At 58.6% G+C, this 24,820-nt stretch overlaps 1 protein-coding gene across 2 annotated transcripts in view; it reads left to right on the forward strand.

Moving 5' to 3' along the window:
- KAZN (kazrin, periplakin interacting protein) overlaps positions 1–24,820 on the forward strand; it is a 346,099-nt gene that overhangs the window by 247,869 nt on the left and 73,410 nt on the right. For both annotated transcript variants that reach the window (XM_054720722.1, XM_054720724.1), the window contains exon 2: positions 17,336–17,527. In XM_054720722.1, the coding sequence (XP_054576697.1) occupies positions 17,336–17,527 (192 nt within the window). The remainder of the gene's footprint in view (positions 1–17,335; positions 17,528–24,820) is intronic.

Below are 24,820 nucleotides of genomic sequence, written 5' to 3' on the forward strand. Positions count from 1 at the left end.
AGTGATGTCCATGAAGCATGAGTTCTGCATTGGCGTTGGCAGTGCGGGAAGACCCTTTCCATGGGGGCGGGGGATTGTACTTGAGGGTGTGTGCCCACCACACCCTTTTCTGCCTGTTGGGGTACGGGGAGTCTTGGCCATGACTGAGCTTTGTTCTCTGTGGCATACGGTCAGGGTCTGGGCTCTGTGATGGGCAGGAAGTACATGTAGGGGGGAGGGGCACACACAGGCCCCCGAGGTCAGAGGGAGCTTGAGGTGGCCTTAGAGAAGTTCGAGGGCTTGATCGCCTTTGCCCAGCCTGGCCGTCCCCCTGGAGGACCCTGCCTCCCTCTGCAGCATCCCCAGCCAGGGGACAACAGGCAACCTCGAGAAGTTCAACACCAGCCACGTAGGGTCCAGACAGGAACAGTGGAAGCCTGGGGTCATGCTCTCATGTTCCCTTTTCGTTCCCCTCAAGGATACTCCGCAGCTTTACTCCTTTGCCAGTGGCCCCCTGGCCTTACAATATATATAGCCTTTCATTCTCTTCAGTGCCTGGGAGACAAGAGAATCTGATTGGTTCCTGCCCAACCAATGGTTTGTAGAACCTGGGTCAGGTGACCACCCTGGCCCAATCAGCTGCATCTGTAAGGGTGGGCAGGATACCTGGTGGATCTGGCTGCTTCCTTCCGGGGCCTGTGGGGAAGTAGTTACCCAGGGAAGACTAATAGACGCCTACTGTCCAGGACAGGTGTTCCTCCTGAGCTTGAATGCCTCCCAGGACTGGGACTCACTCCCTCTCCAGCAGCCCCTACACTTTTTGATTCATTTCAAGCACTCACCTTTCTATCGAGCCAGAAATGGGTCTCAGTGGAGCGTCCACCCTCTGGCCTGCGTCCTACCATTTGAGGGTCTTACACACCAGACCTCTCTCCTCGACATAAGGCTCTGAGGTGAGAGGACAGGCACGGTGGCTTCCTGCACCCGCTTTGTTTCCCCAGGTGTCTTTCCTCCCAGCTGGACGGAGCAGGCTGGGCTGGGGAGGCATGGAGGACAGGGCGCCTTCCTTTGATCCACCCAGCTTGACCAGCCTCAGATTTCTCGTCCCCCACCCAGAGCCAGCGTCTTCCCTCGCACATCCAAGGAGAGAATGTTCCCCAGACTGAGCTGTGTGTTCCAGGGGACACACAGCTCAGTCTGGGGTTTATTTCCGAGGACCCAGCAGGAGCCTACAGGCATCAGGAGGCCCTCCTGGGAGCAGGCGGGGGGGAGAGGGAGCTGGAAACTCGGTGGAATGCTTTTAGGGCAGGCGGGGCAGGCTTTTAGGGCAGGCGGGGTAGCCTGGGCCAGGACAGGGCCCTGGAATGAGGACTCCATTCCCCGTGTTTGCAGCCCACCCTGTGCTGATTGACGACGGCTCTTAGGCCGAAAGGAACCCGAAGACATTCGGTGACAAGTTCACATGGTATTTTTTTTTAGTCCATAAGCAGCTTCCATGGCCAAACAAGCAGCACTCACCTCTTGGCAGGCAGGTCCCGTGAACATTTGCGTGCAGCCAGGAGATTGCAAAAGGAGGCGGTGGAGAGAGAAATAATACGTTCAGTGCTGACCCGTTGGAAAGGAGCTCGAGTTTCTCTGCCTGGAAATGTTTAACGTGAGTCAGCTGCCTACCTTCCAGGGCCGGCCAGCCTTGGTTGTGGTTTGTTTGTTTGTTTGTTGCTCCCCTACTTCCCCCAAATTAGCTTTTTGCAGGTGTGCACGCAGGGGAACTGGTGATCTGCAAAGAGATTTATAGCTCTCGCCAGAGATGAGGAGCAGGAACAGTTCCCCGGGCAGCGGGGTGACCCCGGCTTAGTCTCCGTGATCACCGCGAGGGTCTTAACCTGGACACTCTCCGGCTCTGCCCATGGGCTTTGCCGAGTCCGCGCTGTCTGCCCACCTGCTGTCCCCCTGTCCTGGGTTTAGGCCGCGTTGTGCAGGGCCTCCGGGCTGAAGAATAGCCAGAGCTTGCATTTGGGGTTTTCTGTGTGGCTTCGTGTAGCCGATGCTGTTGCCGTTGGGTTCCTGGAACGTCTGCAGCTCTGTACCATCTACCGCGGGAGAGGGAGTGGCCTCCCTGGCCTGGCTGGGGAGCAGCCTGCAGGTCCCGAGGGACATGGCAGCGAGCCCACGGGACCCGGTCCAGTTACAGTGCAGACACCTGGTTAGGGCCCGTCTTCCGCCGGCTTGTTCTCTGCCGCTTTGCCCAACCACGGGGGGCAGTTTTTAAGCACCTCACCAACGGCGGGGAGCGTGTGTTCCGTTTTAAATCACCCACCCGCCAGCCCCAGGTGCCCCCTCCCTCATATCTATTCTCCATCCCCCTCAAGCAGCCACGAGTGCCCATAGTATGTCAGGGGTCCCCCCGCCTGAGGCGCAGTGTTCCAGGTTTGAAGACTGTGGACTGGCAAGAAGAAGGAGGAAAGATCTAGAAGCTCAGCAGGAAGAGACTTAGGAGAATACAATAGATCAGGCGTCCTCAAACTACGGCCCGCGGGCCACATGCGGGTGTTTTTGCCGTTTTGTTTTTTTACTCTAAAATAAGATATGTGCAGTGTGCATAGGAATTTGTTCATAGTTTTTTTTTAAACTATAGTCCGGCCCTCCAACGGTCTGAGGGACAGTGAACTGGCCCCTGTTTAAAAAGTTTGAGGACCCCTGCAATAGATAGACCAACGGAGAGCCTTGACTTACTCCAAACGGTTCCCATCCGACGTCCACTTCATCCCCTCATTCAAGCCGGACACTTGGACACTGTGGCCACCAAACCGTGAACCTGCCATTCTTTCCTCGGTGCCATGTCCTCCTGGCTGTGTGTGTGTGTGTGTGGTGGGGGGGGGGGGGGCACGGTAGGAGAGAGGCTTGAAGGAAAGCATGTTTGGTCTTGAAGCACGTGGGTCAGGAGAGTGCGGGCAGGGGGATTTGGCCTGATCGAGGGCACCCTTAGCTCGGAGCTTGTGCCCTGGGCTGCATTCAGTTCGACAGGCACCTCTGGGGCTCAGCTCCTGGGTCAGGGCTGCGCATGGTGCCAGGGCACGTATAATACTGGGCTCCTGCCAGGAGGTGCTCCAGAAAAGCCGAGAAGGATGCTGTCCTGTACGAGGTTTTCTTGTCTGGGTGGCAGGGTCGTCTGTATTCATGCAAGGAAGACAGCCAGGGGACTGGGGGGGGCGGGGGGGGCACGGGGAGCGCGGGGAGGGGACGGTCACCATTGCTGACCCCTCGGCATCGCCTCTGTCCGCCTGCTTGTGCTTAAGACCCAGGTGCTGGGGCCTGGTCTCGAGTCCCGTGGCACGGGCGCGAGCCGTGCACGCGTGTGGGAGTGCGCATGCGGGTGTGTGGGAGGGGGAGGCAGGAGAGCCTTGGGGTTGTTCAGTTTACATTTTTTGAATAGTTTTCTCCTCTGCTCTCCCAAGAGGCAGCCTGTGGAGTGGAATGAGCATTGACCTTTGCAAAATGTGGTGGGGGAGGGGGGGAGGGCGACAGACAGGGGAAGCGTTTGGTGGCCAGTCGGCGGCAGCTCAAAGCAGGAATCCGAGTTACTCCTCTTCCGTTTTCACTCCGTAACCTGGAGACAGTGAGGAGGGCGGGCGGCAACACCGAGGGCTTCCCGGGCCTGGGCCTCCCAATAGGGCCCGGCTGCTGGGAGCCCCATTCTGGGCACCGCCCTCTCAGACTAGAAGGTTCTACCCTGGGCTCCGGTCAGGAGTTCCAGGGCCTCCAGGGACAAGACTGCCAGGCGGGGGCTGGTCTCAGAAGCACAGGCAGTGGCTCCCCGAGGAGGAGAGGGAGGGAGAAGAGCTGGCATATGTGTGGCACTGGGCGTGTGCCAAGCACTGTTCCCTGTGTGTGGTCACAACAACCCTGTGAGAGAGGCGCTGCTATTGCCCCATTTTACAGACGAGGGAACTGAGGCACAGAGAGGTTAGCAAGTGGCTGGCACTCCCCCCCAGCCCGCCTCACCCCTGCGGTGTGTGCCGCCGCTTAGACCTCCTTCCAGGTGTTCAGCAAGCATTTGTACGCAGCTCCTGTGTCGGGGCCACTGTTTGCTGCAGGGAGGAGCTCCGTCCACAGACATGGCAGGACCTCGGGGACTGGAGTTTGCCCTCCTCATCCCACTGCTCCTCCCCCCACAATTACCCCACATTTTTCTGTGTCTTGATTACCAGTTTGGCTCATGGATGGACCACACTGCTGAGACTCCCTGCGTGAAATGCGGGTGTTTTTCATACCGGTTTGTTCCTTTCTCGTCCTGATGTTTGTGGCCCGATGGGAGGAGGCACAGGGCCGCGGGGTCCCCTCTGGTCTCCTCCATAGAAGTCTCAGCGTCTGTGACTGCACAGGCCTCTGGAGATGGGCTGGACCCCTTGGAATTGTGGGGACCCTGGCTCTTTGAAGAGACGTGGGGCTAGGAGGACAAGAATGGATGGAACAGCCCAGAGAGGCAAGGTTGGGATGGCAGACATAACAGCACTTGGAAGGAAAAGTTCAAGGCGGTCAGCTTAGCGGCATCAGCCCCAAGAGGGGCCTTCTGCGCGTGAGGATGCCGTCGTGTTCCGGGCCGGGCAGCGGGCCTGTGGCCAGTCGCGCTTCCTTTTGAGTTCTGCTGTCGGCGTTTGGGATTGGGGGGCCCTGGGGCACAATGCAGAACAGCATCCTGCAAGGAAATACTGCAGGGGGCGCCAGGCAGCCCGGCCACTGTGGCCCACGACCCCCTAGGTGAGAGCCCTGGGCTTCCCTTAGGTTTTGGGGTGCCCGGCACACAGAACAGCCCCTCGTGTGGCGTGCCGAGCGGGGTCCAGGCCCCCAGCTGCGGGCCGTCGAGTCCCGTCGGCTGGAGACCGGGTAGGGTCCCCTGTGACCCAGCCCCGGTGGCCCGGGACTGCTGTTTCTCAGCCCAAGGTAATTTTTCAATTAACTCGATTGGCTGGAGACGCGGGCATCCTGGGAGTGTGGGAAAATGTCCCCGGCCGGAAGGGCCTCCCCTCTGCCCCTGCTGACTCGGGACTTGGCCTCCAGAGGGAGGCTCCAATTTCATATCAGGACACCAGGATGTGATCCCAGTGCCCCTCTGAGAAACCCCAGATGGCGCCTTCTGGAAGCCCCAGCGGGCTCCGCGCTGGCGGCCAGCCCGCCCTCCCTCCCGCCCGCCGCGGGCTCCCGACCCGATGCAGCGGTGAGAGCCTCGAACAGCGCCCTCGTTACTGACTTTATTGCTAAACAATTCAGAGGCAGCCCTGCCAGTTTTCATCAGTGAAACATTTAAAGTATGCAAAGCATATTTTCTTCCTTCCTGGGGCAGCTGCTCGTGGGGCTGGAGAGTCGTCAGGAGTGAGTTGTGTGGAGCCGTGAGCGGCCTCGGGCACCTCCTGCCAAGTGACCGCTGAGGACCGGGTGGCTGGAGCCCACGACACCCTCTTCCTTTCCCGCCCCCTCCATGCGGCCAGGCACCCTCTCAGATGGCATCGGGGCTGCTGCCAACGTTTGCCGAGGGTCTACGTGGCGCCAGGCCTCCTTATATATCTGTTACTGTCCTTCACAGGACGTGGCACTATCTGGGAGGTGGATACTATCATCGCCATTCCCCGGAAGAGGGAAAGAGAGGCGACCCGCGCAGGTCAGACAGCTAAAGGGCAGAGCCGGGATCTGGCCCCGCAGCCCGTTCCAGAACTGCTGGTCGTAGCCATCATCATCGCTTTTCCAGGTGAGGGAGTTGAGGGACCTAGAGGTCAGGCCACGCAGGGATGGGCCGTCCTCGTTCCTTCGGGAGCCACATTTGAGACAGGGTCCAGGTCTGCCATCCGTTGGGGCCGCCGCCTGGACTTGGTTTAAATGGTTTTGAAAGCTTGAATCTGTTCGTGATGTGGATCTGAAGACGTGGGAATTTCAGACTCGCTGCCCTCGCGTGACGGCGGCGTCGAGGGGCGCCATGGGCCGGGCTCCGCTCGCCCACGTCTCTTCTCTGTGTAATTGTTGACATCTGCGGGGGCCGTCGGCATGCCGGACACGTTGCCTTGCATTTAACCCCTGAGTCGGCGGATGAGACGGGCCGAGCAGGATGTTCTAGCCAAAGCACGTTTCCCATTTGGCTGCCAGGTCTGGGGAACCAGTGGCCTCGTGGTCGGAGCCGTGGATTCCAGACACCTTCCTCGGGGCCTCAGTGGGGATGTCTATAAAACGGGGGTGGGAATGCCTTTCTTGTCCCAGTCTTCCTAGGCAGGTGGCTCTCCCCCCGGGAGCGCGGGGCCCAGGAGAACCGCGCTCTTGACAAAGCGGGCAGGCAGCTTCCACCCTGCGTGCTGGTGGTGGGGTGGGTGGAGAAGGAGGTGGTGGGTGGAGAAGGAAGCAGATGGGGTGTCTGCTGCTGACTCAGACTCGGGGCCGGGCTTTCCCTCAGTGTCAAGGCCTCGGTCAGGTTGGTCCCACCCAGTTCGCGATGAGCTCTGTGCCGCTGCGCGGATGGCCTGTGTCATGCGTTGGTGGGTGTGACCAATGCCGGGCCTTCTCCTCTCTTTTTTCCTCTTCGTGTTTTGGTAATTTTTTCCCCTGAGTGGTGAACAAAGAGGGAGGAGGGGTGAGAGGTGAGAGTCATGCATGGCAAGGGTGGCAAGGGAAACAGGTTGCTGTCCCTCTCCTGGAGACTGCCTGTAGGAGCCAGGCCTCGGGGAGGGCAGAAGCCTGTGGCAAGAGGCAAGGATGGGGGAGGGGGGACCCTACCATTTTTACCAAAGTGCCATCTCTCTGCTCGCATGCCAGGCTCTCTCTCCCGGCATGTAGCTCGAGAAATATGCACAGCATGGTTTTGAGGGCAGGGAGCCTCATCCAGCTGTAAAGACCATGAGCTTTGCAATCAGACAGACTTCTGAGTTGGGATCCGGCTGTGCCACCTGAACCAGCCCTGTGACCTTGAACAAGCCAAGTCCCCCTTCCGTGGCCTCCGTCTCTGATGTGCAAACTGGGGAGGCCAGCACTGCTCCCACAGGCCTGGCGAGAGACTCCGGTGGGCCAGGGCCCAGTGCCGGGCACGTGGTCAGCCCCTGACCGGAAGCTGGAACCTCAGGCGAACAATGGATGGTGGCCCAGTGGCCGTGCAGTTGGTGCTGCCAGACCCCTTTAGGTGGGAGAAGAAGACAAAGGCCGATTTGGGCAGGAAAAAGTCTGTAAATGGCCTTGAGGCAGAACTCGAAAGCTCGAAACTTCCCCACTTCCAAGCTAGGGGACTGGCCACTGTGGTCAGAGAGAAGCTGGAATTGAAGTACACGTGGGAGAGGGGCTCACTGAGCTGTGGAAGCAAATTCCAGTGTCCGCTTTGCTGGTGTAGTTCCTGAAGGAGAGCGGTAGCTTGGAACGTTTAACACACGGCTGATGGCCTTTGTGTTTCTGGGGTGCTGGGGGCCCAGAAAATGATCCCCGACAGATGCAGTTTATCAGGATTCTTTTTTAGTCGCAAGGGATAGAAACTGCAACTCAGTCTGGCTTAAGAATGTCTCGGCTTGTGTCCAGAGGTAGATCCTGCTTCAGGTGTGGTGTGATCCAGGCGCAGGGATCATCTGAATCTCGTCTTTGTCTCACTGGTGCTTCCCTCTCTCTCAGTGGCAAGGTGGCCCGCCAGCAGCTCCCGGTTCAGAGGCTGACTCCGGTTGGACTGACTTGGGTCGTGCCCCCCTCCTGAACCAATCACAGTGGCCAGGGCAACTCAGTGCTCAGATTGGCCAGACAGGATCACATTTCTACCCCTAAACCAGGGGCCTTGAGAGTGGATGGCACCCCAAAGGGGAAGGGGGGTGCTAGGTCAAAAAGACAGGAGGCTTGGAGGTGAGCTGGACAGAAACATCTGCTGCCCCATCCAGGAGGTGATAAAGAGGAACTTTAAAAAGGTCGGATGAGCTGGCAGGTGTGGCTCAGTGGTTGAGCATCAACCTATGAACCAGGAGATCACAGTTCGATTCCTGGTCAGGGCACATGCCCGGGTTGCAGGCTCAATCCCTGGTATGGGGGCGTGCAGGAGGCAGCCGATGAATGATTCTCTCTCAACATGGATGTTTTTATTTCTCTCTCCCTCTCTGAAATCAATACAAATATATTAAAAATTAAAAAAAGGTGGGACGAGCCAGCCGCCCAGAGGGACAGTGGCTTTGAGGCTCAGAGGGGCTCTCTGAGGTGCTTCCTTACACCAACAGGGGGTCCTAGGACCGCTGCCCTCAGCCCACTGGACACCGGGAACTGGCCTGGGCTCGCGGCTTCTGAGTCCAGGGACCTGTGTTCAGTGCAGGCCCTGGGAGAGGCCTTCCCTTTCCTCTCCATCCTTTCTGCCCAGCCCCTCGATGGGAGTGGGCTCCTCAGTCACCAGGGAGGCCTGAGCGTTGGGCTTGGGACCAAGCTGTAATTGCTGCCCCTGCCCCCTGGGGACTCAGCCACCCAGGTGACAGGAGAGCGCCTGTGTCTCCCACCCCCAGCCAGACGGTGTATTTGGAGTTTTACACCACCCCCACCCCACCCCCGGAGCTAGAATCACCTGCTGATAGATCTTTGCAGACGGCCAGGGACCGTGGGTCGGTGCTGTGGTGGCATCAAGCCACAGGCCCAGGAAGGCCGCCAGTGGCCGGTGGCTGTCCTGAGCTTGCAGAGCGGGGGGGCAGGAGGGCCTCGAGGGACAGACTGGCACCTCATAGGGACCGCCCTCTGCAGCTCCGGTCCTCGAGTTGAGATCCTGAGAACTAGGGAGCTGTGTGCTGGAGGTTTGCGATTCCTCCACGTCCCCGGGGCGTCTCTGCATTTAAATCTGTGACCGGCACTCTCCCAAGGGCGGGGGCTCTTGTGCCCATCTCCAGCGCCGGGCCCGCGTTCAGGGCTTGGACAGGGGGATGAGACCCCTGTCCCTGGAGAGCAGCGGGTCCCTGGGACTCGGAGCTGGGTGGGCACCGCTCTCCCGTGGGAGCTGTGGGGCCCAGGGCGGCCTGGCTAAAAGGGGCGTCCATTGGCTGGCGGCTGTGCCGGAACGGCCTCTGCAGCGAGGACGGTTAAACAGCGGCCCCAGGGGAAACGATGACTGAAAACACGAGCAAAGACAAAGGCTGCAGCACCTGGTACCCGCGATGCCCACCCCCACCCACCCGCAGGAGGGATCGCCAGGCACGGGCCCGGGAGCGGCCCTCGGGTCCACACCTGGGAGGAGTAGCCCGGCGTATTTGAGAATCGCCTGTATTTGGTGACTGCTGTATCCCTTCCCATCACCTCCAAGGCTCTCGGTGTCAGGGTCAGGTGACAGAGGCCCAGAGAACAGGAGATCTCCAGGAAGCCACGGGTCCAGCCCTTACCTGCTTGCTGCCGGGCCCATCTCTGGCCTCTTGGGTCTGTCTCCGCTCAGAGTAGGGACCAGGAGAGACCGTGTGGGGAACAGGACAGAGGTGGCCCAAGAAGTCTGTTTTCAGCTCCCCGAGCAGGGACCAGGCCGGAGGGGGCACCTGGGCCGGCCCTGAGGGGGCACCTGGGCAGAAGGAAGTGACGCCAGGGCTCGCCTCCACCCCGTCCCAGGGTGGCCGACCGAGGCCTGCCCCCGAGGCTGCTCTTCCAGGCTGTCTCTGTCCCCGGATGTCTCTGTCCACAGGCAAACCATCGCATTCCAGACCAGCCTGAACGCCCGTGATGGCTCCTGTCACTTACAGAGCTCCGAGGGCCCGCTGGGGCTGGAACCCAGGGCCACATGGCTGCTCCCGATCCCAGCACTCCCGGCCCCGACAGATGTGTGCTTACCCATGACAGGCCGCCGCGGACAGTCACCCCGGGCCTGCGTCCACGACCTCACGCAGCCTGGCCTGCACGGAGAGCCCCCCGTGTGCCCCTCGTGCCTGCAGCCTCTGGGCCTGTTTCTGTCCTCCTGGGTCTGCCTCCACTCATAGTGGGGGCTGGGGCGGGGCGGGAGAGACTGTGTGGGGAGCGGGACAGAGGTGCTGGCTCAGCCTCGGCCGTCACTGAATCCCCGCTCCGGGGTCTCCTGGGTCGGAGTCCCAAGGTCAGGGCTCTGAGGTTGTTGAAGCCGGGCCTTCCTTCAGAGCACCGGCGAGGTTTGCCCTTTTCTGTAATGATGATCGCGACAAACTACATTTGACCCCCATCTAGAACCTTCCGCGGCGTTCCCACTTAGACAGTTGCTTTGCTTATGTTTACCACAGGCCGTGGGGACTGGTCTTGGCTCCAAGGGTCAGGTAGCTGGGATGGGGGGGGAGCCAGGAGCGAGTCCAGGCTGGCTGACCCCAGGCCTGCCGGTCCCCCTCTACCGCTCTGGGCACCAACCGCTCTGGCATGTCTGCCAAGAGCCCGGCACTGGGCTGAGCTCCGGGTGTCTGGTGTGAGTGGGGGGCATGCCTGCTTCGTGACCCCCATCACCCACCCCCAGCCCCTGTAAGTGATACAGTGCCGGGGTTAAGAGTGCGGGTGCTGGAGCAAGGCCGCCCGGTTCAGACCCTGGCTCTGCTCTTGACTGTGCGTGACCTTGGTCAAGTCACCTACCTCCTGTGCGTCAACTTCCCTGAGTGGGTGTGTCTGTAAAATGGGGTGATGATACTAGGCCCTACTTCGTGGGGTTATTGTGAGGATTAAACTAGTTAAGGCATGTAAACTATTTACAGCAGAGTGAGGCGCACGCAGTGTGTGCTTAGTCAAGGGGCAGTTGTTATCGTGACACATAGTAATTACAAGATTACTAGATGCCCGGGGCACAACATTTGTGCACTGGGGGGTGGGGGAGGTCCCTCAGCCTGGTCTGCACCCTCTCTCAGTCCAGGACCCCTCAGGAGATCTCCACCTTCCAGCTTAGGCCACGCTCATAGCGACCGGTCCTTCTGTCGTTTGGTTGATTTGCATATTAGGGTTTTATTATATAGGATTATTCTTGAGACCTTGGCTGTGGAAGGCTAGGCTTACATACCTACAGCTCACCAGGGGGCCTTAGGAGACTCTGGGTCCCCCGTTGCCTTGATCAGGCCATTCTCGGGGGAGCCCTACAGTCAGAAAAAGCAGCTGTCTTCCCTTTTCTCCTTCTGCCCCTGCCCTCGCGAGCTCACAAAAATTCAGCCTGGAAAAGGCCTGTCGCACACAGAGGCCTCTTCCCCAAGCCAGGAGCAGTCGCCTTCCTGGTGCGTCGTGTTGATGCCTCCGCCGTCCCCACTTCCCCCTCCTCCCGCTCCCCAGATTCCACAGCGGAGCTGGCCTCAGGACAGACCCGCAGGGGCTGCTGGCCCTTCGCAGCCGGCTGCACTTGGGCGCGGAATCAGCAGGGTCATCAAAGGCTCTCCTCTGCCAGGCCGCCCTGCCCAGCCGGTGCTGCTCCAGGCCTCAGTGCAGGCACAGGGCTGAGTCATGCTGTCCTGGCCCCGGGCTCTGGTCTCCCTCCCAGGCCTGGTTTTGCCCTGTGCATATTGCCTCCTTGTTACAAAGTGGCTGCTGCAGCTCCAGCCCGAGTCTACTTTCCAGGCAGGAAGGCGGAGAAGAGGCAAAGCACCGACCCCCGCCCTCTCTCTCTCTCTCTCTTCAAAGCCCTTTTTTCTTCAAGGGTAGACCTCCTTGGGGTCTTTGTCCTATACCTCAACGGCCAGAACTGGGTCACATGGACACCCCTAATTGCAAGGGAGGCGGATACATGGTATTTTTAAGCGCTAGGTACTCATTGCTCTTGCAAACAAAAAGAGATGCGTAAGAAGGGAAGGGTCCCAGCTCCTGCCACACCCCCTTACCCTCGGGGAGAGGCCCCTGGGCTCCACAGCATGGCCTGCCTGCAGGTCAGGCCACCCCAGGGCATCACCGCTGGGAGCTGGCAGCTTCTCCTGGGGCTCTCCTGCCCGGCAGCACTCACCTGCAGTTCCCGTGGCCCTGGAAGTCCTGCTGCGTCCCTGGCTTTTTTGATGACACCCCACCCCCTTCCACCACGAACCGCCTGCCCCAGGTGTGAGGCCACGGTGGTTGCCCAGAAACTGCAGGAAGGTACACAATGGATCTTTCCATTTTCTGTCCTTGGGCAAAGGCCAGGATGGCTCCTTCAGAGTTGGCGGCCTCTTCCTCAGCAGCTGTCGCCTGAGCTAGGGGCTGCCTCCCGTCTGGGTGTCTGTGGGGCCGGCTGCACCAGGTATAACGCGCACCGCTTTCCTCCTTCTGCATCTCATGCCCGTGGACCAGCACCGGCCAGGAGAGCTCTGTGCAGGGTGGCAGCCGTCTCTCTGTGCACTTGAAATGTGGCTGGTGCCACGGAGGAACGGAGTTGTTTTAATTAATTTACACTTAAGTAGCCACGGGTGGCCCGTGGCTCTCACTGAGCAGTGCAGTCATAGACTCGAGCCAGGACCCTCTTGCTGCCAACGGGGGAAATGCATCATTGATAACATGCATCTACATCAGTGGTCGGCAAACCGCGGCTCGAGAGCCACATGGGGCTCTTTGGCCCCTTGAGTATGGCTCTTCCACAAAATACCACGTGCGGGCGCGCACGTACAGTGCAATTGAAACTCCGTGGCCCATGCGCAGAAGTCGGTTTTCGGCCTGGGCGAGTCTATTTTGAAGAAGTGGCGTTAGAACACTCAAGGGGCCAAAGAGCCGCCTGTGGCTCGCGAGCCGCGGTTTGCCGACCACTGATCTAGATTCATAAAGAGCGGGCCCTCTAAGGGGCTGGTAATGTGAAGGCCCGGAGAGGGACAGGGACCTGCCCTGGTCACACCGCGAGGTAGCCATCCCTCTGCAGCAGAAACCTGTCTTCAACTCCGGCTCCTTCATTGTTTCCGAGCGATGTCCGCGCTCCCTCTGTGCAGGGGGCAGGGGTGTGGGTCTGATGGGCACCAGCAGTGAACACATGTAAGCGTACTGCACGTCTCATTTATTCCCATCAGCCTCGTTTTACAGGGGAGGCAGCGGAAGTGCCTGTCCCCGGTCCGGAGCCCATAAACGCACAGGCTGGGGTCCTGTGAGGCTCCGTGATTGCCGTCCCAGAGTGTCCCCCGTCTCTGCCCCCGGGAGGTCCAGGCGTGTGCGACGTGGGCTCACACACCCAGTGCGGGCAGGTGCGGTGCAGGGAATAAGCTGCCACAAAACTCTCTCTCCACGGAGTTGTTTTTCCAGCCTCGTCTCCTGCAGGTGCCGCACCTGGTGTCCCGCCTCCTGCGTAGTCAGGGCCCCACGTGAGGGGCGGGGTCTCTGCCAGGTGCACCTGTTAGAAAGGTGAGCACAGGAGGAACCCGCCTTTGCCCGATAGCCCAGGAGAAGGGCACCGGCCCCATCTTGCTCTCCGCTCTCTCCTGCGCCTTCACCCCGTCTCCCTGAGGTGCCGGGCCACGCCCTTCCTGTGATCGCCCAGTTCTCGTCCCCGAATCCCGTGGGGTGCAAGTAGGGTTACTGGATAAAACAGCACACCCGGCTAAATCTGAATTTCAGACAAACAACAGATACATTTTCAGTGTGACTGTGTCCATGTGTATTTAGGACACACTTATACTAAAAATGACTCGTGTAGCTGCAATCACAGCTTAATTGTGCATCTGGGTTTTTCTGTTTGTTTAGCTTTGCTTTGCTTTGTTTGCTAATCTGGCCAGCCTAACCGGGCGGCACCATCCCCGTGTGCTGTACATGACAGCCAAGATCCGGAGAGAAGGGGCGGGGGGGCAGGGTTGCAGGGTCATGCTAAGGTCCTAGCCAGGCCTGGATCGGGCTCGGTCTCCAGGTCTCTTGGACGCCTCTGCTGTCTACAGAAACACAGTTGAGACCTCACTGGCTTCCCCGGGGCAGTTGGAGGAAGCCCGGAAGTCACACTTCTAAAGAAAATGTCAAAACAAACCCGTCTTCTACCTGCCCGGATACGTTAGCAGTCACTCAGCCCGCACCGTGAAATAGGCATTTGGCCACCGTTGGGTCGGAACAGGCCCCGGCGGCATGGGCAACTGGGGGGACGTGATGGAGGAGAGTGTCTTAGTCCGTCCGGGCTGCTATCCCTAAAACACCAGAGGCTGGGTGCTTATCAACAACAACAACGTGTGGCTTAAAGTTCTGGAGGCCGGAAGTTCAAGTTCAGGGCACTGGCAGATTCCGTGTCTGGTTTACAGACGGCTGGCTTTTTGCTGTGTCCTCGCGTGGTGAAAGGGGCGAGGGAGGGAGCTCTCTGGAGTCTCTTAGAAGGGCACTGATTCTATTCCTGAGAGCTCCAACCTCATGGCTTAATCACTCCCCTCCCCCCACCCCCCAGAGGCCCCACCTGCAAATACACATGGAGGATCAGCTTTCAGCCTATAAGTTTTGAGGAGACACATTCAGTCTATGACAGAACGGTAATGCAAGTTCCAAAGTCTTAGATACTGCTGGAGATGATGAGCCAGGGCTGGCGTACAGGGGAGTGGTAAGGGTTAAGACCTTTTATAATCTGACCCCCCCCCACTGTACCTCTCCAAGCTTCCTCTCGTTCTTTCTCACTTTGTACCCTTCATTGATCACGCAGGGACCTCTGGCTCTCCAGCCCCTTTGCCTTGGTCCCTGCTGTTTCGTCTGCTCCCCACCCTCCCGGACCCATCGTCCAAGTCCCATCTCAAATGTCCCGTGCCCTGAGCAGGTGCAGCCCCTCCTTTGTATTCTGCTCACTGATGTGTGCTCATTCTGCTCAGCGGAGGCTCGAGGCCCAGGGTGTTCCCCGCTCCTCTCTGGACACCCTGTGCCAGGCCTGCAGTGTCGGTGACCCACAAATGTTTGCTGGAGTAAGGGCAGGGGAGGGCCCCCAAAGCAAACCTCTTACTTTGCAGTTTTGCTGAGAGACTTGGACAGTTCCCAGTCCGCACTCGAGTCGACGTCAGGGCAGCCAGACCTTCCCTTGCAGACGGCCTGCCTCGCGGGGTGCTGGCGTGGGGTCTGGGAGTGCTAGCCGCAGGGCAGGCCCTGTCTGTGCCGCTCACCTGGAGTCCCCGTGGCTAGAGCAGCACCTGGCCTGTGGCAGTGCCGATAGACTCTACCTGGCCGGGGGAGGAGGGGGGGCAGGCGTGAATGGTCATGTGTCGGCACACATTGTTGGGGCTCGTGGGACCCCGTAGTGGAGGGTATGGCCAGGCCCGCTCTGGGGAGCTGCACCCACCGGGCACCCAGATGGCAAACAAGTGGGCCTCCTTCATAATGAGGGGTTTGTGCGGGTTGTCAGGGTTGGACAGCAGGCAGGGGTGACAGTGGGGCTGACACCAGCTGACAGCAAGGCAGGAAGCTCGTCTGGCACCTCCTGGGGCTGAAAGACCCTGTGGCCTTGGGGAGGCTGTCCAGGGAGCCGGGCAGCCAGGGAGGGTGTCAGCCGAGAGGTCGGGGGACGTGCTCTGTGTTACGGGGGCCCAAGGCCTCTGTGGGGGGATGGAGGAGGTTCAGGAGACGCTGGGAGGGCAGAGAGGCCTCGCTCGCACAGGTAGCTGGACCCAGGTGGCCTCGGAGGAAGTGGTAAGGGGGACATGGGAACGGGGCCGGGATCCAAACCACCTTTTCCCAAGGCCTCTGGTGGTGGGGGCCACCTGTCCTCAAGGCCTCAGCTCTGCCCCCCTCAGCCTGACCCCCGCCCCCAGACCTGGCTCCGCCTCCAGGCCCAGGACCCCCCAGGGGTACAGGTGCCCGTCCATACTGAGCGCTCCCTGTGGGCCGAGCCCCTGCAGAAGGGCTTCCTCCTGGTCTCCTTGGAGCCACACCACCCGAGGGGGCTGGACCCATTTTACAGATGGGGTGTCTGAGGCTCGGAAAGAGCGGGACCTGCTCGTGACCACGTGCCTGGCCAGTGGGGGAGCCAGACCGGAGGCCCAGGAACATGAAAACTGTGTCATAGGCGGGGACTGCACCCCGACGCCCTGGCAGTGAGACGGGCTGGTGAGAGACACCCCTCCGAGGGGGTGCTGGGGCCTGCCTCACGGCGAGGAGGCACCCCAGGAAGAAAGGGAGAGGGTGCTCCGGGTGCTGGAAGCGTCTGGCACGTTGCAGAGCGGGGGCCAGGGTGGCGGAGGCTGGGAAGGGGACAGAGCGATGGCTGAGTGCGGCGTGGTGTAGGCGGAGGCTGGGTGCCCGGGCCTGCTACAAGGGCCAGAACCTCCTTTGGCCCGTGAGGTGAGCATTGTGGCCACGCGTGTGCGCTCTGTTCCGGGTTAGTGTTGCCGAGGTGCGTGCCGCCCAGTGCGGCCGCTCACCCTGCGTGCAGCGCCCCTGCGGCGTGGGGTCTCCGGCTCCGGGCAGCAGCCCGCGGGTGGGTGTGGGTCGGCCCGCAGGCCTGAGCCGGCTTAGGGCTCCTGCGGGACGAAGGTGCACCTGGGACCGCCCCAGCTCCCGCCGAGGGTGCTGCGCCCCTGGGTCTCGTTCTGGGCACTCGGCCTATAGGGTTGGGTTCTGGTGCCGCAGACCCTCCGCCACGGTGCTGCCGTGGGTCCTGCTCCTAAGAACCCGTTTTCCACCGAAACCGGTTTGGCTCAGTGGATAGAGCGTCAGCCTTCGGACTCAAGGGTCCCAGGTTCGATTCCGGTCAAGGGCATGTACCTTGGTTGTGGGCACATCCCCAGTAGGGGGTGTGCAAGAGGCAGCTGATTGATGTTTCTCTCTCATCGATGTTTCTAACTCTCTATCCCTCTCTCTTCCTCTCTGTAAAAAGTCAATAAAATATATTAAAAAAAAAAAAGAAGAACCCGTTTTCCTGCACCCTCGGGTACTTGTGCCCGTGCCCTGTGTCTTCAGGGCTCCTGAGGGCGAGGTGTTTTATGAGACGTGTTGCGTGAGCCTTGTTAGGGCGGTTTCCCGAATGTCAGGCTGGGGGCTCAGGCCCTGGAGCCGGCCAGGCCCGGGTTCAAATCCCAGCTCTGCTGCCTGCTAACTGTGACCTCCTGGAGCTGTTTCATCTATGGAGCCTCGACTTCCTAACCTGTGAGGTGGGGGCTCGGACAGCACCTGCCTCGGGAGGTGTTGGTGGGATTCAGTGCGATCACGCCTCTTCGGCTCCCCTGTGCGCGCTGCTGGCTCCCGCCCGCTCAGGCCCCTCGTGCTCCTCCCTTGGAGGGGGAGGGCGCCGGCCACGGGCGTGGACGCTCTCGGTGCCATGACAGCGGCTGTGGAGCCCCAGAGAGTGTGTGGGGTGTGGGGGTCCCACCAGGAGCGCTCTGCAGGCTGGGGGTGGGCCCAGGACCGGATCCTGGTCCTTTGGGATAGGTAGTGGCTTTGGGGGTTTCTGTTTGCTCACACGGAGGAAAGGCCCGGAAGGCAGAGCAAACAGGAAAAGCCCAAGCACCTCGGAGCTGTCCCCAGAAAGAGGGGCCGGCCCGTCCTCTAACCCGTGCCTCTCCCCTAGGGCTGCTGCGGGAAGAGGTGTCCCGGCTGCAGGAGGAAGTGCACCTGCTCCGGCAGATGAAGGAGATGCTGACGAAGGACCTGGAGGAGTCGCAGGGCGGCAAGTCGGCCGAGGTCCTCTCGGCCACGGAGCTCAGGGTGCAGCTGGCCCAGAAGGAGCAGGAGCTGGCCAGAGCCAAAGAGGCCTTGCAGGGTGAGTGACCAGGCGGCGTGGCCCCTCCTTCCCGCGCCTGGGGCTGGGGCGCAGGCCACAGGGGCTCTGGGGAACCGGGGTCCAGCCTCTGCGGGGGGAGTGACGTGGAATCGGGGTCCCAGTGCCCGGACCCCCAGCCGCGGCTGCCCTGTGCCTGTTGGGGTGGAAAGCTGCCTCTCGCAGGACTGGGCACATAGGTCATCCCTTCCTCCCGCTGTGACCACCGCGGTTCCCCGTCCTGGCCGGTCGTGGGGCGGCTTCCCCCGAAGCGTGTATGGCAGGTGGGTGGGCATCTTTGCTGACCCAGGTGCTGACCCAGCAGTGGGTCTCCTCTTTGCCAGCACCTCCCCTCCCTGGACGGTGCGCCTGTGGGCTGGGCTCTCTGCTGGAGGCGGGCCAGTCCCCTGCACTGCACTCACCATCGTGGCCCTCCCAGGCGGGGCTCGGTCCTCCTCTCGAGTTGCCTGGAGGTCCTTTGAGCGGGGCAGCCTCCAGCCCTGGGCAGGTGGAGGAGTTGGGAGAGATGTGGCGTCGGTGCCCAGGTGGTCTCTTGCCAGGAGGGACCCTGGCCAGCAGCTGCTGTAGGAAACGAGGGGACCCGTGGGCCCACGTGGTCAGCCTGCTCTCCCTGGAGCTGCCGGGGATGCAGCAGCTGCGTGCCCGTCTCTCTAGGAGCCCCTGCCGCACTCTGCGGGGGGGAGGGGTCTCAAGGTGTTTGAGGAAAGGGGAAGCCCTCCCCACACAGGGCTCTCCGCATGCGGCACTGGGGGAGAGAGGGGCCAGGGTTGGGGGGGGGGGGGGGGTCTGCCTCGATCCTCTTGTGCTCCCCAGGTGTCTCCCTTTCTCCTGGGGGAAGACAAGGCAATAAAACGCGCAGCGTGCTCTCCACTTCCCAGTTACTAGAACCATAAATACTCTCCGAGGACTTTATTTTTGAAGCCAAAGCAGGTTAATTACTTAGATTGATTTCGGGCTGCTGTAGCAGAAACCCCAAAAGAGGGACTTCACGGATCTATTTGTCTCTTCTAACCACCTGAGGAGCCGTTCAGGGCGGTGGGCATCTCTGCTCCCCAACCTGGGAGAGACCCAGGGAAAGCCAGAACTGAGGGCCAGAGGTTCCCTCCAGCAGCACGGGTCTGGAGGCGGGCTGCGGGGACTGCTGGGCCGTGTCATTTCCAGCTGGACGGCTAAGGAGGGTTGGGGGAGGGGAGTGGATTTTGCTGGGCAGTTAGTGGGCTCTGTCATTGCGGGTCTCCCTGACCAGGGGGGAGCGGTGAGCAGCAAGCACCCGCACACGGGCCAGGCCGGCTGTGCGTCCAGCACCCACCCCACCGACCGTCCCCCGGGGGCGTCTGGGAAAACGTCCTCGAGGCTGACTCCTTACCCAGATGTTTCAGCGCCGAACGTATGCGTTCTTTCAGCAAAACAAATGGCTCTTAGGCAGGGAGCCCCTTCTCTGCTGGGGCTGATTTCCCGCGGGGTCACTGAGACAGCGTCTGGGTGGTCTCCTCGGGCCGTGGTGGGCAGGTGGCCTGTGTCATGGTCCAGCTGGCGCTGCATGGCCGGGAAGTCGGGTGCCAAGCACGCATGCTCTCTGTGGGCAACCTTCCAGCGTCCAGGCCGATCTGCACGCGCCTCCCTCCCTCCCAGCTTCCCACTCCCCTGCCCAGGACAGGCCCCATCCCACCGACACGCCCAGGAGGTGCCTTAAGCCCCGGTGGTGGGAGCTGAGGTCCTCTGGCCTCAGCCAGGCTTCGTTGAGAACCTGAGGACAGTCAGGACTCTCTCAGGAAGCAGCCATCTCAACCACCTTTGCCAAGTATTTATTGCCGGGACCGTAAACCTGCCCTCCCTGTCCTTGGCCAGGGAAGGAGTTCTCACCCGTGTCTGCCCTCAGGACCTGTGGGGAGTGGAAAAACCTCTCAGCTGTCCCCCGGGCCCAAAGGAGCTGACGGGAGTGAGCAGAGGCTCAGGGACCCACCCCCAGCTCCGGGACAGACAGCCGCCCTCTCCAAACCTGAGACGGTGGCGGTGAACTAAAGGACGCGACGTCTGTGAAGGGGACGGCACTGCGCTCGCTCCTTCCTAAACTCTGTGCGGGGATTTCTTACCTACCACCAAGGTCTCATCAGCGAGGACTTGTCAGCGTTCCCTGAAGGAACGCTTCATCAAGATGAAGCGTTCTCAGCGCTTCATCTACCACTCACCCCAGTCCTGCTAGGAGGTGGGAACCCCCCTTTACAGATGGAGACACCGATTGAAGCTCAGGGAGGTTAAGTAATTGGCCAAGTGTATACAGGGCTTTTCCGGAAACTTCTCCCACTACACCCCACACCGTGTCTTCTGTCTGGGGCGGAAGTCAGCCTGGACAAGAGAGATGGGGTAACGGGGACAGGAGGCTCTGGGATCAGATCTGGGCTTGAATCCCACCCAGCTCCTCCGCTTACTGGCTCTGTGACCTTGGGCAAATTCCTTGACCTCTCTGAACCATAGTTCCCCTTACTGAGGGTAACAGTAGCAATACCTGCTTTTCTTGTAATTGGGGCTAATAAAAGTAGCTCCTCCAGAGGGTTGTTGTGAGGATTAAATGAGATATCAAGTGGTTGGCCCAGTGCCTGGAGCCATTAGTGCAAATACTTAGTGATTATCGCACGCGAGGGGCCTTTGGCAGACCTCGGGGATCTGCTTGGAGATGTGGTCTCCCGATTCCCACCAGGGGTGGCCCAGACCTTAGAGGCCTCGTGCCCATCTGAGCTCAGGGCGCGCCGTGTTCCTGAAAAGCAGTGCCTGGGCACCTTCAGCCGTTCGAGCATCCTGCCTGGCATTCCGCACGGTCTTAAATAGGATGCTTCCTCCCCAGCCACAGCACGTGGTGAGTAAATTGCAGACAGATGTGGGCAGAAGGAGGCAGGGCATGAAAAGGGATTTACATGCCCATAATGAGGAGAGCGAGAATAAATGCACCAGCCAAGTCGGCGGCAGATGTTGGGCGACACTCGTTAACAACCATCCGGTGTCCCCGCGGCGGAAACACGCAGAGCCCCCAAAGATGCCTGGCAGGTCCCCCCTGGCGGTCCCCCGACCCGAATTTTCCAGCACATCAGGATTAGGAACTCAGACACCCAAAATGTCAGCACATGTTTCCAAAATCAAAGCAACAGAACGAATCTAGCTTGGGGAGAATGGTATTTGAAGGTTCCTTTGTTTCTGTGGGGATGAGTCTGGGAATGTTTGGCTTAGGATTTTGATCTCCCTGTGAGTTTTACAGGCAGAAGCAGTGAGTGATGGTCTAGGAAAGAAGGGTGTGTGTGTGTGCGTATGTATGTATGTATGTACACGTATGTAAATAACCAAGTCCCTGCATGACCCCAGCTTCACACATGTGGTAAGCTTGTACCCTGGGACCCCTTGGGGTATCTGTTGATTTCCCCAGCCCCCCTCCGTCACTGATTTCCCCAGTAATCAAGGCACTATGGAAATGATGATCATGAAAATTTGCTTCTTCCCTTTTTAATTTTTATTACTATTTTTGTTGTTGTTAATCCTCACCAGAGGATATTTTCCATAGATTTCTAGAGAGAGTGGAAGGGAGGGAGGAGGAGGAGAGAGAGATAGAGAGAGAGAGAGAGAAACCTTTATGTGAGAGAGAGACATCGATTGGTTGTCTTCTGTATGCACCCCGACCAGGGCTAGGGATCGAGCCTGCCACCAAGATACATGCCCTTGACCGGAATCGAACCTGGGACCCTTCGGTCTGTGGGCTGACGCTCTGTTCACTGAGCAGACCCACTAGGGTGCATCTTCCCTTTTTTAATCACTTAATGGCATGTTGAATGTGTTGAGCATTTTCCCACAACAATAAATACTCTTGGAAAACGTAATTTTTAATGACTACTTAATGTTCTACCAAATGGAGGCACCATCGTTTATTTAGCCACTTCCCTATTATTGGACATTTAAGTCATTTCCACTTTTTTCTTTTCGTGTTTGCCGTTATATAACACTAGGCCCGTGGTCGGCAAACTGCGGCTCGTGAGCCACATGCGGCTCTTTGGCCCCTTGAGTGTGGCTCTTCCACAAAATACCACGGCCTGGGCAAGTCTATTTTGAAGAAGAGGCGTTAGAAGAAGTTTAAGTTTAAAAAATTTGACTCTCAAAAGAAATTTCAATCGTTGTCCTGTTGATATTTGGCTCGGTTGACTCATGAGTTTGCCGACCACTGCACTAGGCCAAAGATCTGTGTTTATAGATCTGTTTATTTTCTCACACTTTCTGCTTTCTGGGCTGTGTTATGATCTTACACAATTGCGGACCCCAAAGAGCTTTTGTTGATATGGTTCAGATCTATCCTTATTTCCTATTTTAGAAACTAAAACTGAAAACATGTCTGCACAGACAACAGTATGGTGGTTGCCAGAGGACAGAGCGGGTGGGAGGGAAAGAGGGATAAAGGGTGAGGCAAGGAAGCTTGACTTGGGGTGGTGAACACACAGTACAACCAGATGATGCATTCTAGAATTGTATACCTGAAACCTGCATAATTTTATTAACCAGTGTGTTACCCCAATAAATTCAACTTTAAGAAAGAGAAAGCATGTTTGAACCTTCAGTAATTTATTGTCAAATAACAGTAACAAGCCCATCACATGTTAACATGAATAACAATTATGTTTTATGAAAAATAATGATTTCCCCCCAACCAATAGATTTCAGTGAGAAAGGCAGCATTGTTTTGTATTTTTACAGAAATATAAATTTTTTACAAAACTTCTTGACGTCTGACTTCGTGACAGACTGCTGACGGCTGCTGCTGTCCGTAACGGTGACTTGTTGCCTTGGCTGGGAATCTGGCCTCACACACACACAGGTGGGAGAGGGAGCGTGTTAATCGCCTTCTTAGAGAACCGTGGGTATTTTTCTTTGGTGCCACACTGACACTCACCAAGTGGCCGTTGCTTAGAGGTGCGCTCGCCGCGGTGTGGAATCCGCAGCCTTGTTTTTGTGACCTGTTACAGTGGCCAGAGCCACCCGTCTCATTTGCACTTTGGATGAATTTTGTGCCCACGCGGGGTTTTTGAGCATCTAACATTGGTCACTCGGAAAATACTGGCTCACTGGGTGGCGCAGATCTCCCAAGTGCCGACATATTTCCTTCCCGCAAGGAAAAAGTTTTAAGCTGCAGGTGGGCAGCTCCTCTAGAAGCTGCAGAAGGCAAGAGAACAGATTCTCCCAGGAGCCTCCAGGAGGACATAGCCCTGCCCACCCCTTGAACTTAACCCAGTGAGACCCATCCCGGACCCCGCCCTCCAGAGCCGTAAGATAATACGTTTGTATTGTTTTAAGCTCCTAAACCTGTGGACATGGTTACAGCAGGAGGAGGGAACTAGTAAGGGCCCCTGTTCCCTGTCCCTCACAGCCCTCGCGGCTGGCCTCCCTCAGGACTCGGCACACCGGGAGGGGGGGGGTGTGTCCCATCAGGCTTGTCCCTGGCCGGGCTCCTGCAGGGCACGGCCGCCAGCACAGAGCCGGCCTTGTTATCTGAGCGAAGCAGATGATCCTTTCGTGTGGGAGAGAGGAGCCGATGCCCAAGTTTCTCTCTTTAGCAGAAGGAATCGGGCCCGTGGGAGCCTTTTCCCCGCCGCGGAATGAGTCACCTGCCCTAGACGGAGCTCCGGGAGGAACGGAGCCTCATTATTTAATTTGCTCCTTCAACAAATGCTCCCTGAAAACCTACCCACGCGGGAGCCCACGCCTGGGGCTCAGATCATTCAGAGGCAGACCGGACCCAGGCCCTGCCCAGATCCCGTGACACGCCTGGAACCCACAACACATTCAGTATAAACTGGCTGAGTACTATTTTTTTTTTTTTTTTTATGGCCAGCCAGGCCTGTAGATAGGAATCTTCCACAGATACTCCTGCTTCAAAGAGTTCGAGGGAGCAGAGCCTGTCTCGGGCCCTGGGCAGGAGGGGACAGCAGTGTCTTTATGTCCCAGCAGGTGTGGCCCTGGCCTGGCTGCCTTTACCGACGTAACCAGGCCTGCAGACGGTGCCGAGTGGGCCCCAACGGAATGATGCGTCATCGATGCTGGGAGGGCTCTGCCCACCTGCCTTCTCACACACACACCCTTGTCTCCACAGCGCTGAATGGGTTTGAAAAGCAGCTTAATGTTTCCTGTGTCCCTTCCCACATTCTCTGTCTGACTCCTTCCCCTTGGACTGAATTTATGTGCCCTCCTCCAACAAGTCATACACACAAAACGACCGTAGGCCCCCAGATCCAGCCGGAAGGCCCTGGCCGCTGCTGCAGGGGCCCCCTCACCCTGCAAGCCAGCCACTCTGACCCACAGCCATGATGTGGAAGAATCGTAGCCGGTAAATCCTAGATCAGTGGAAGCTTCCAGGGAGTTTGAACTCTACAGACAGAACATGTTCCTAATATACTGTTGGCAGCTTTAAATAGTTAACAGATCCCCCGTGAAAGCTTTTTAGACTCTACATTGGATCCCGTTGGAAAATAATGGATAGTCCGGGGGAGGAAGCGTCCAGAATCGTGGCTGTTCTGTTGCAGCTTCTGGGCACGAGTCTCCAGCAGGTGAGCCGCTTCACGCGGCCACTGGAGTCCCAAAAAAGGACCACGAACTTTTTAAAAAAAAAATAATAATGATGCATGTTTTCTTTGGGGGTAGTTTGAGATTTACAGAAAAGTGGCAAAATTTCATCTCTAATTTCCCCCATTGTCAACCTCTTAGACTGCCTTGATAAATTGCGTAAGTGCTTTTCCAGCCAGCCCCTGCGTCCCCTCTGCAAGGCGGTGGATACACCGGGAGTCGGGGTTTCTAAGCCGCAGGTAATAGGGATCCACCCCAGTGAGCATGTTATATAGACTCAGATCCAAATCTGCCCTCGGGCCTGGGGTTCCTGGCGACTGACAACCATTGCGTCCCATTCTCCTGTTGACGCCTTTGCTTTTTATAGGTTGAATACCTGAGTGACTAATGTCCTCTCCGCTCATCCTCACCCGGGGATTTTCACTCTCGTCCTTGACTCCAGGAGCTGGAAAGGCAGCTGGTTCAGTCCCCTCACCCTTCCCGCCGCCTCCCACACAGGTGCCCTCCCGGCGTTTCCTTCGTCGCTTTGGGTCTAATTCTCACTCTGTGTTAATGTTCTAACCACAGTGACCTTCCATGTGTCCTGAGAAAAACCGAAAGACTGGTCTGGTCGAATATACACCGACGCCCACCAGGACTCCCCCCACACATGTGATACTTAGTTTGGAAGCATGTGAAGAGCCC

The sequence above is a fragment of the Eptesicus fuscus genome, chromosome 9, assembly GCF_027574615.1.
Source record: "Eptesicus fuscus isolate TK198812 chromosome 9, DD_ASM_mEF_20220401, whole genome shotgun sequence".
In the NCBI taxonomy this organism is placed as follows: Eukaryota; Metazoa; Chordata; class Mammalia; order Chiroptera; family Vespertilionidae; genus Eptesicus; species Eptesicus fuscus.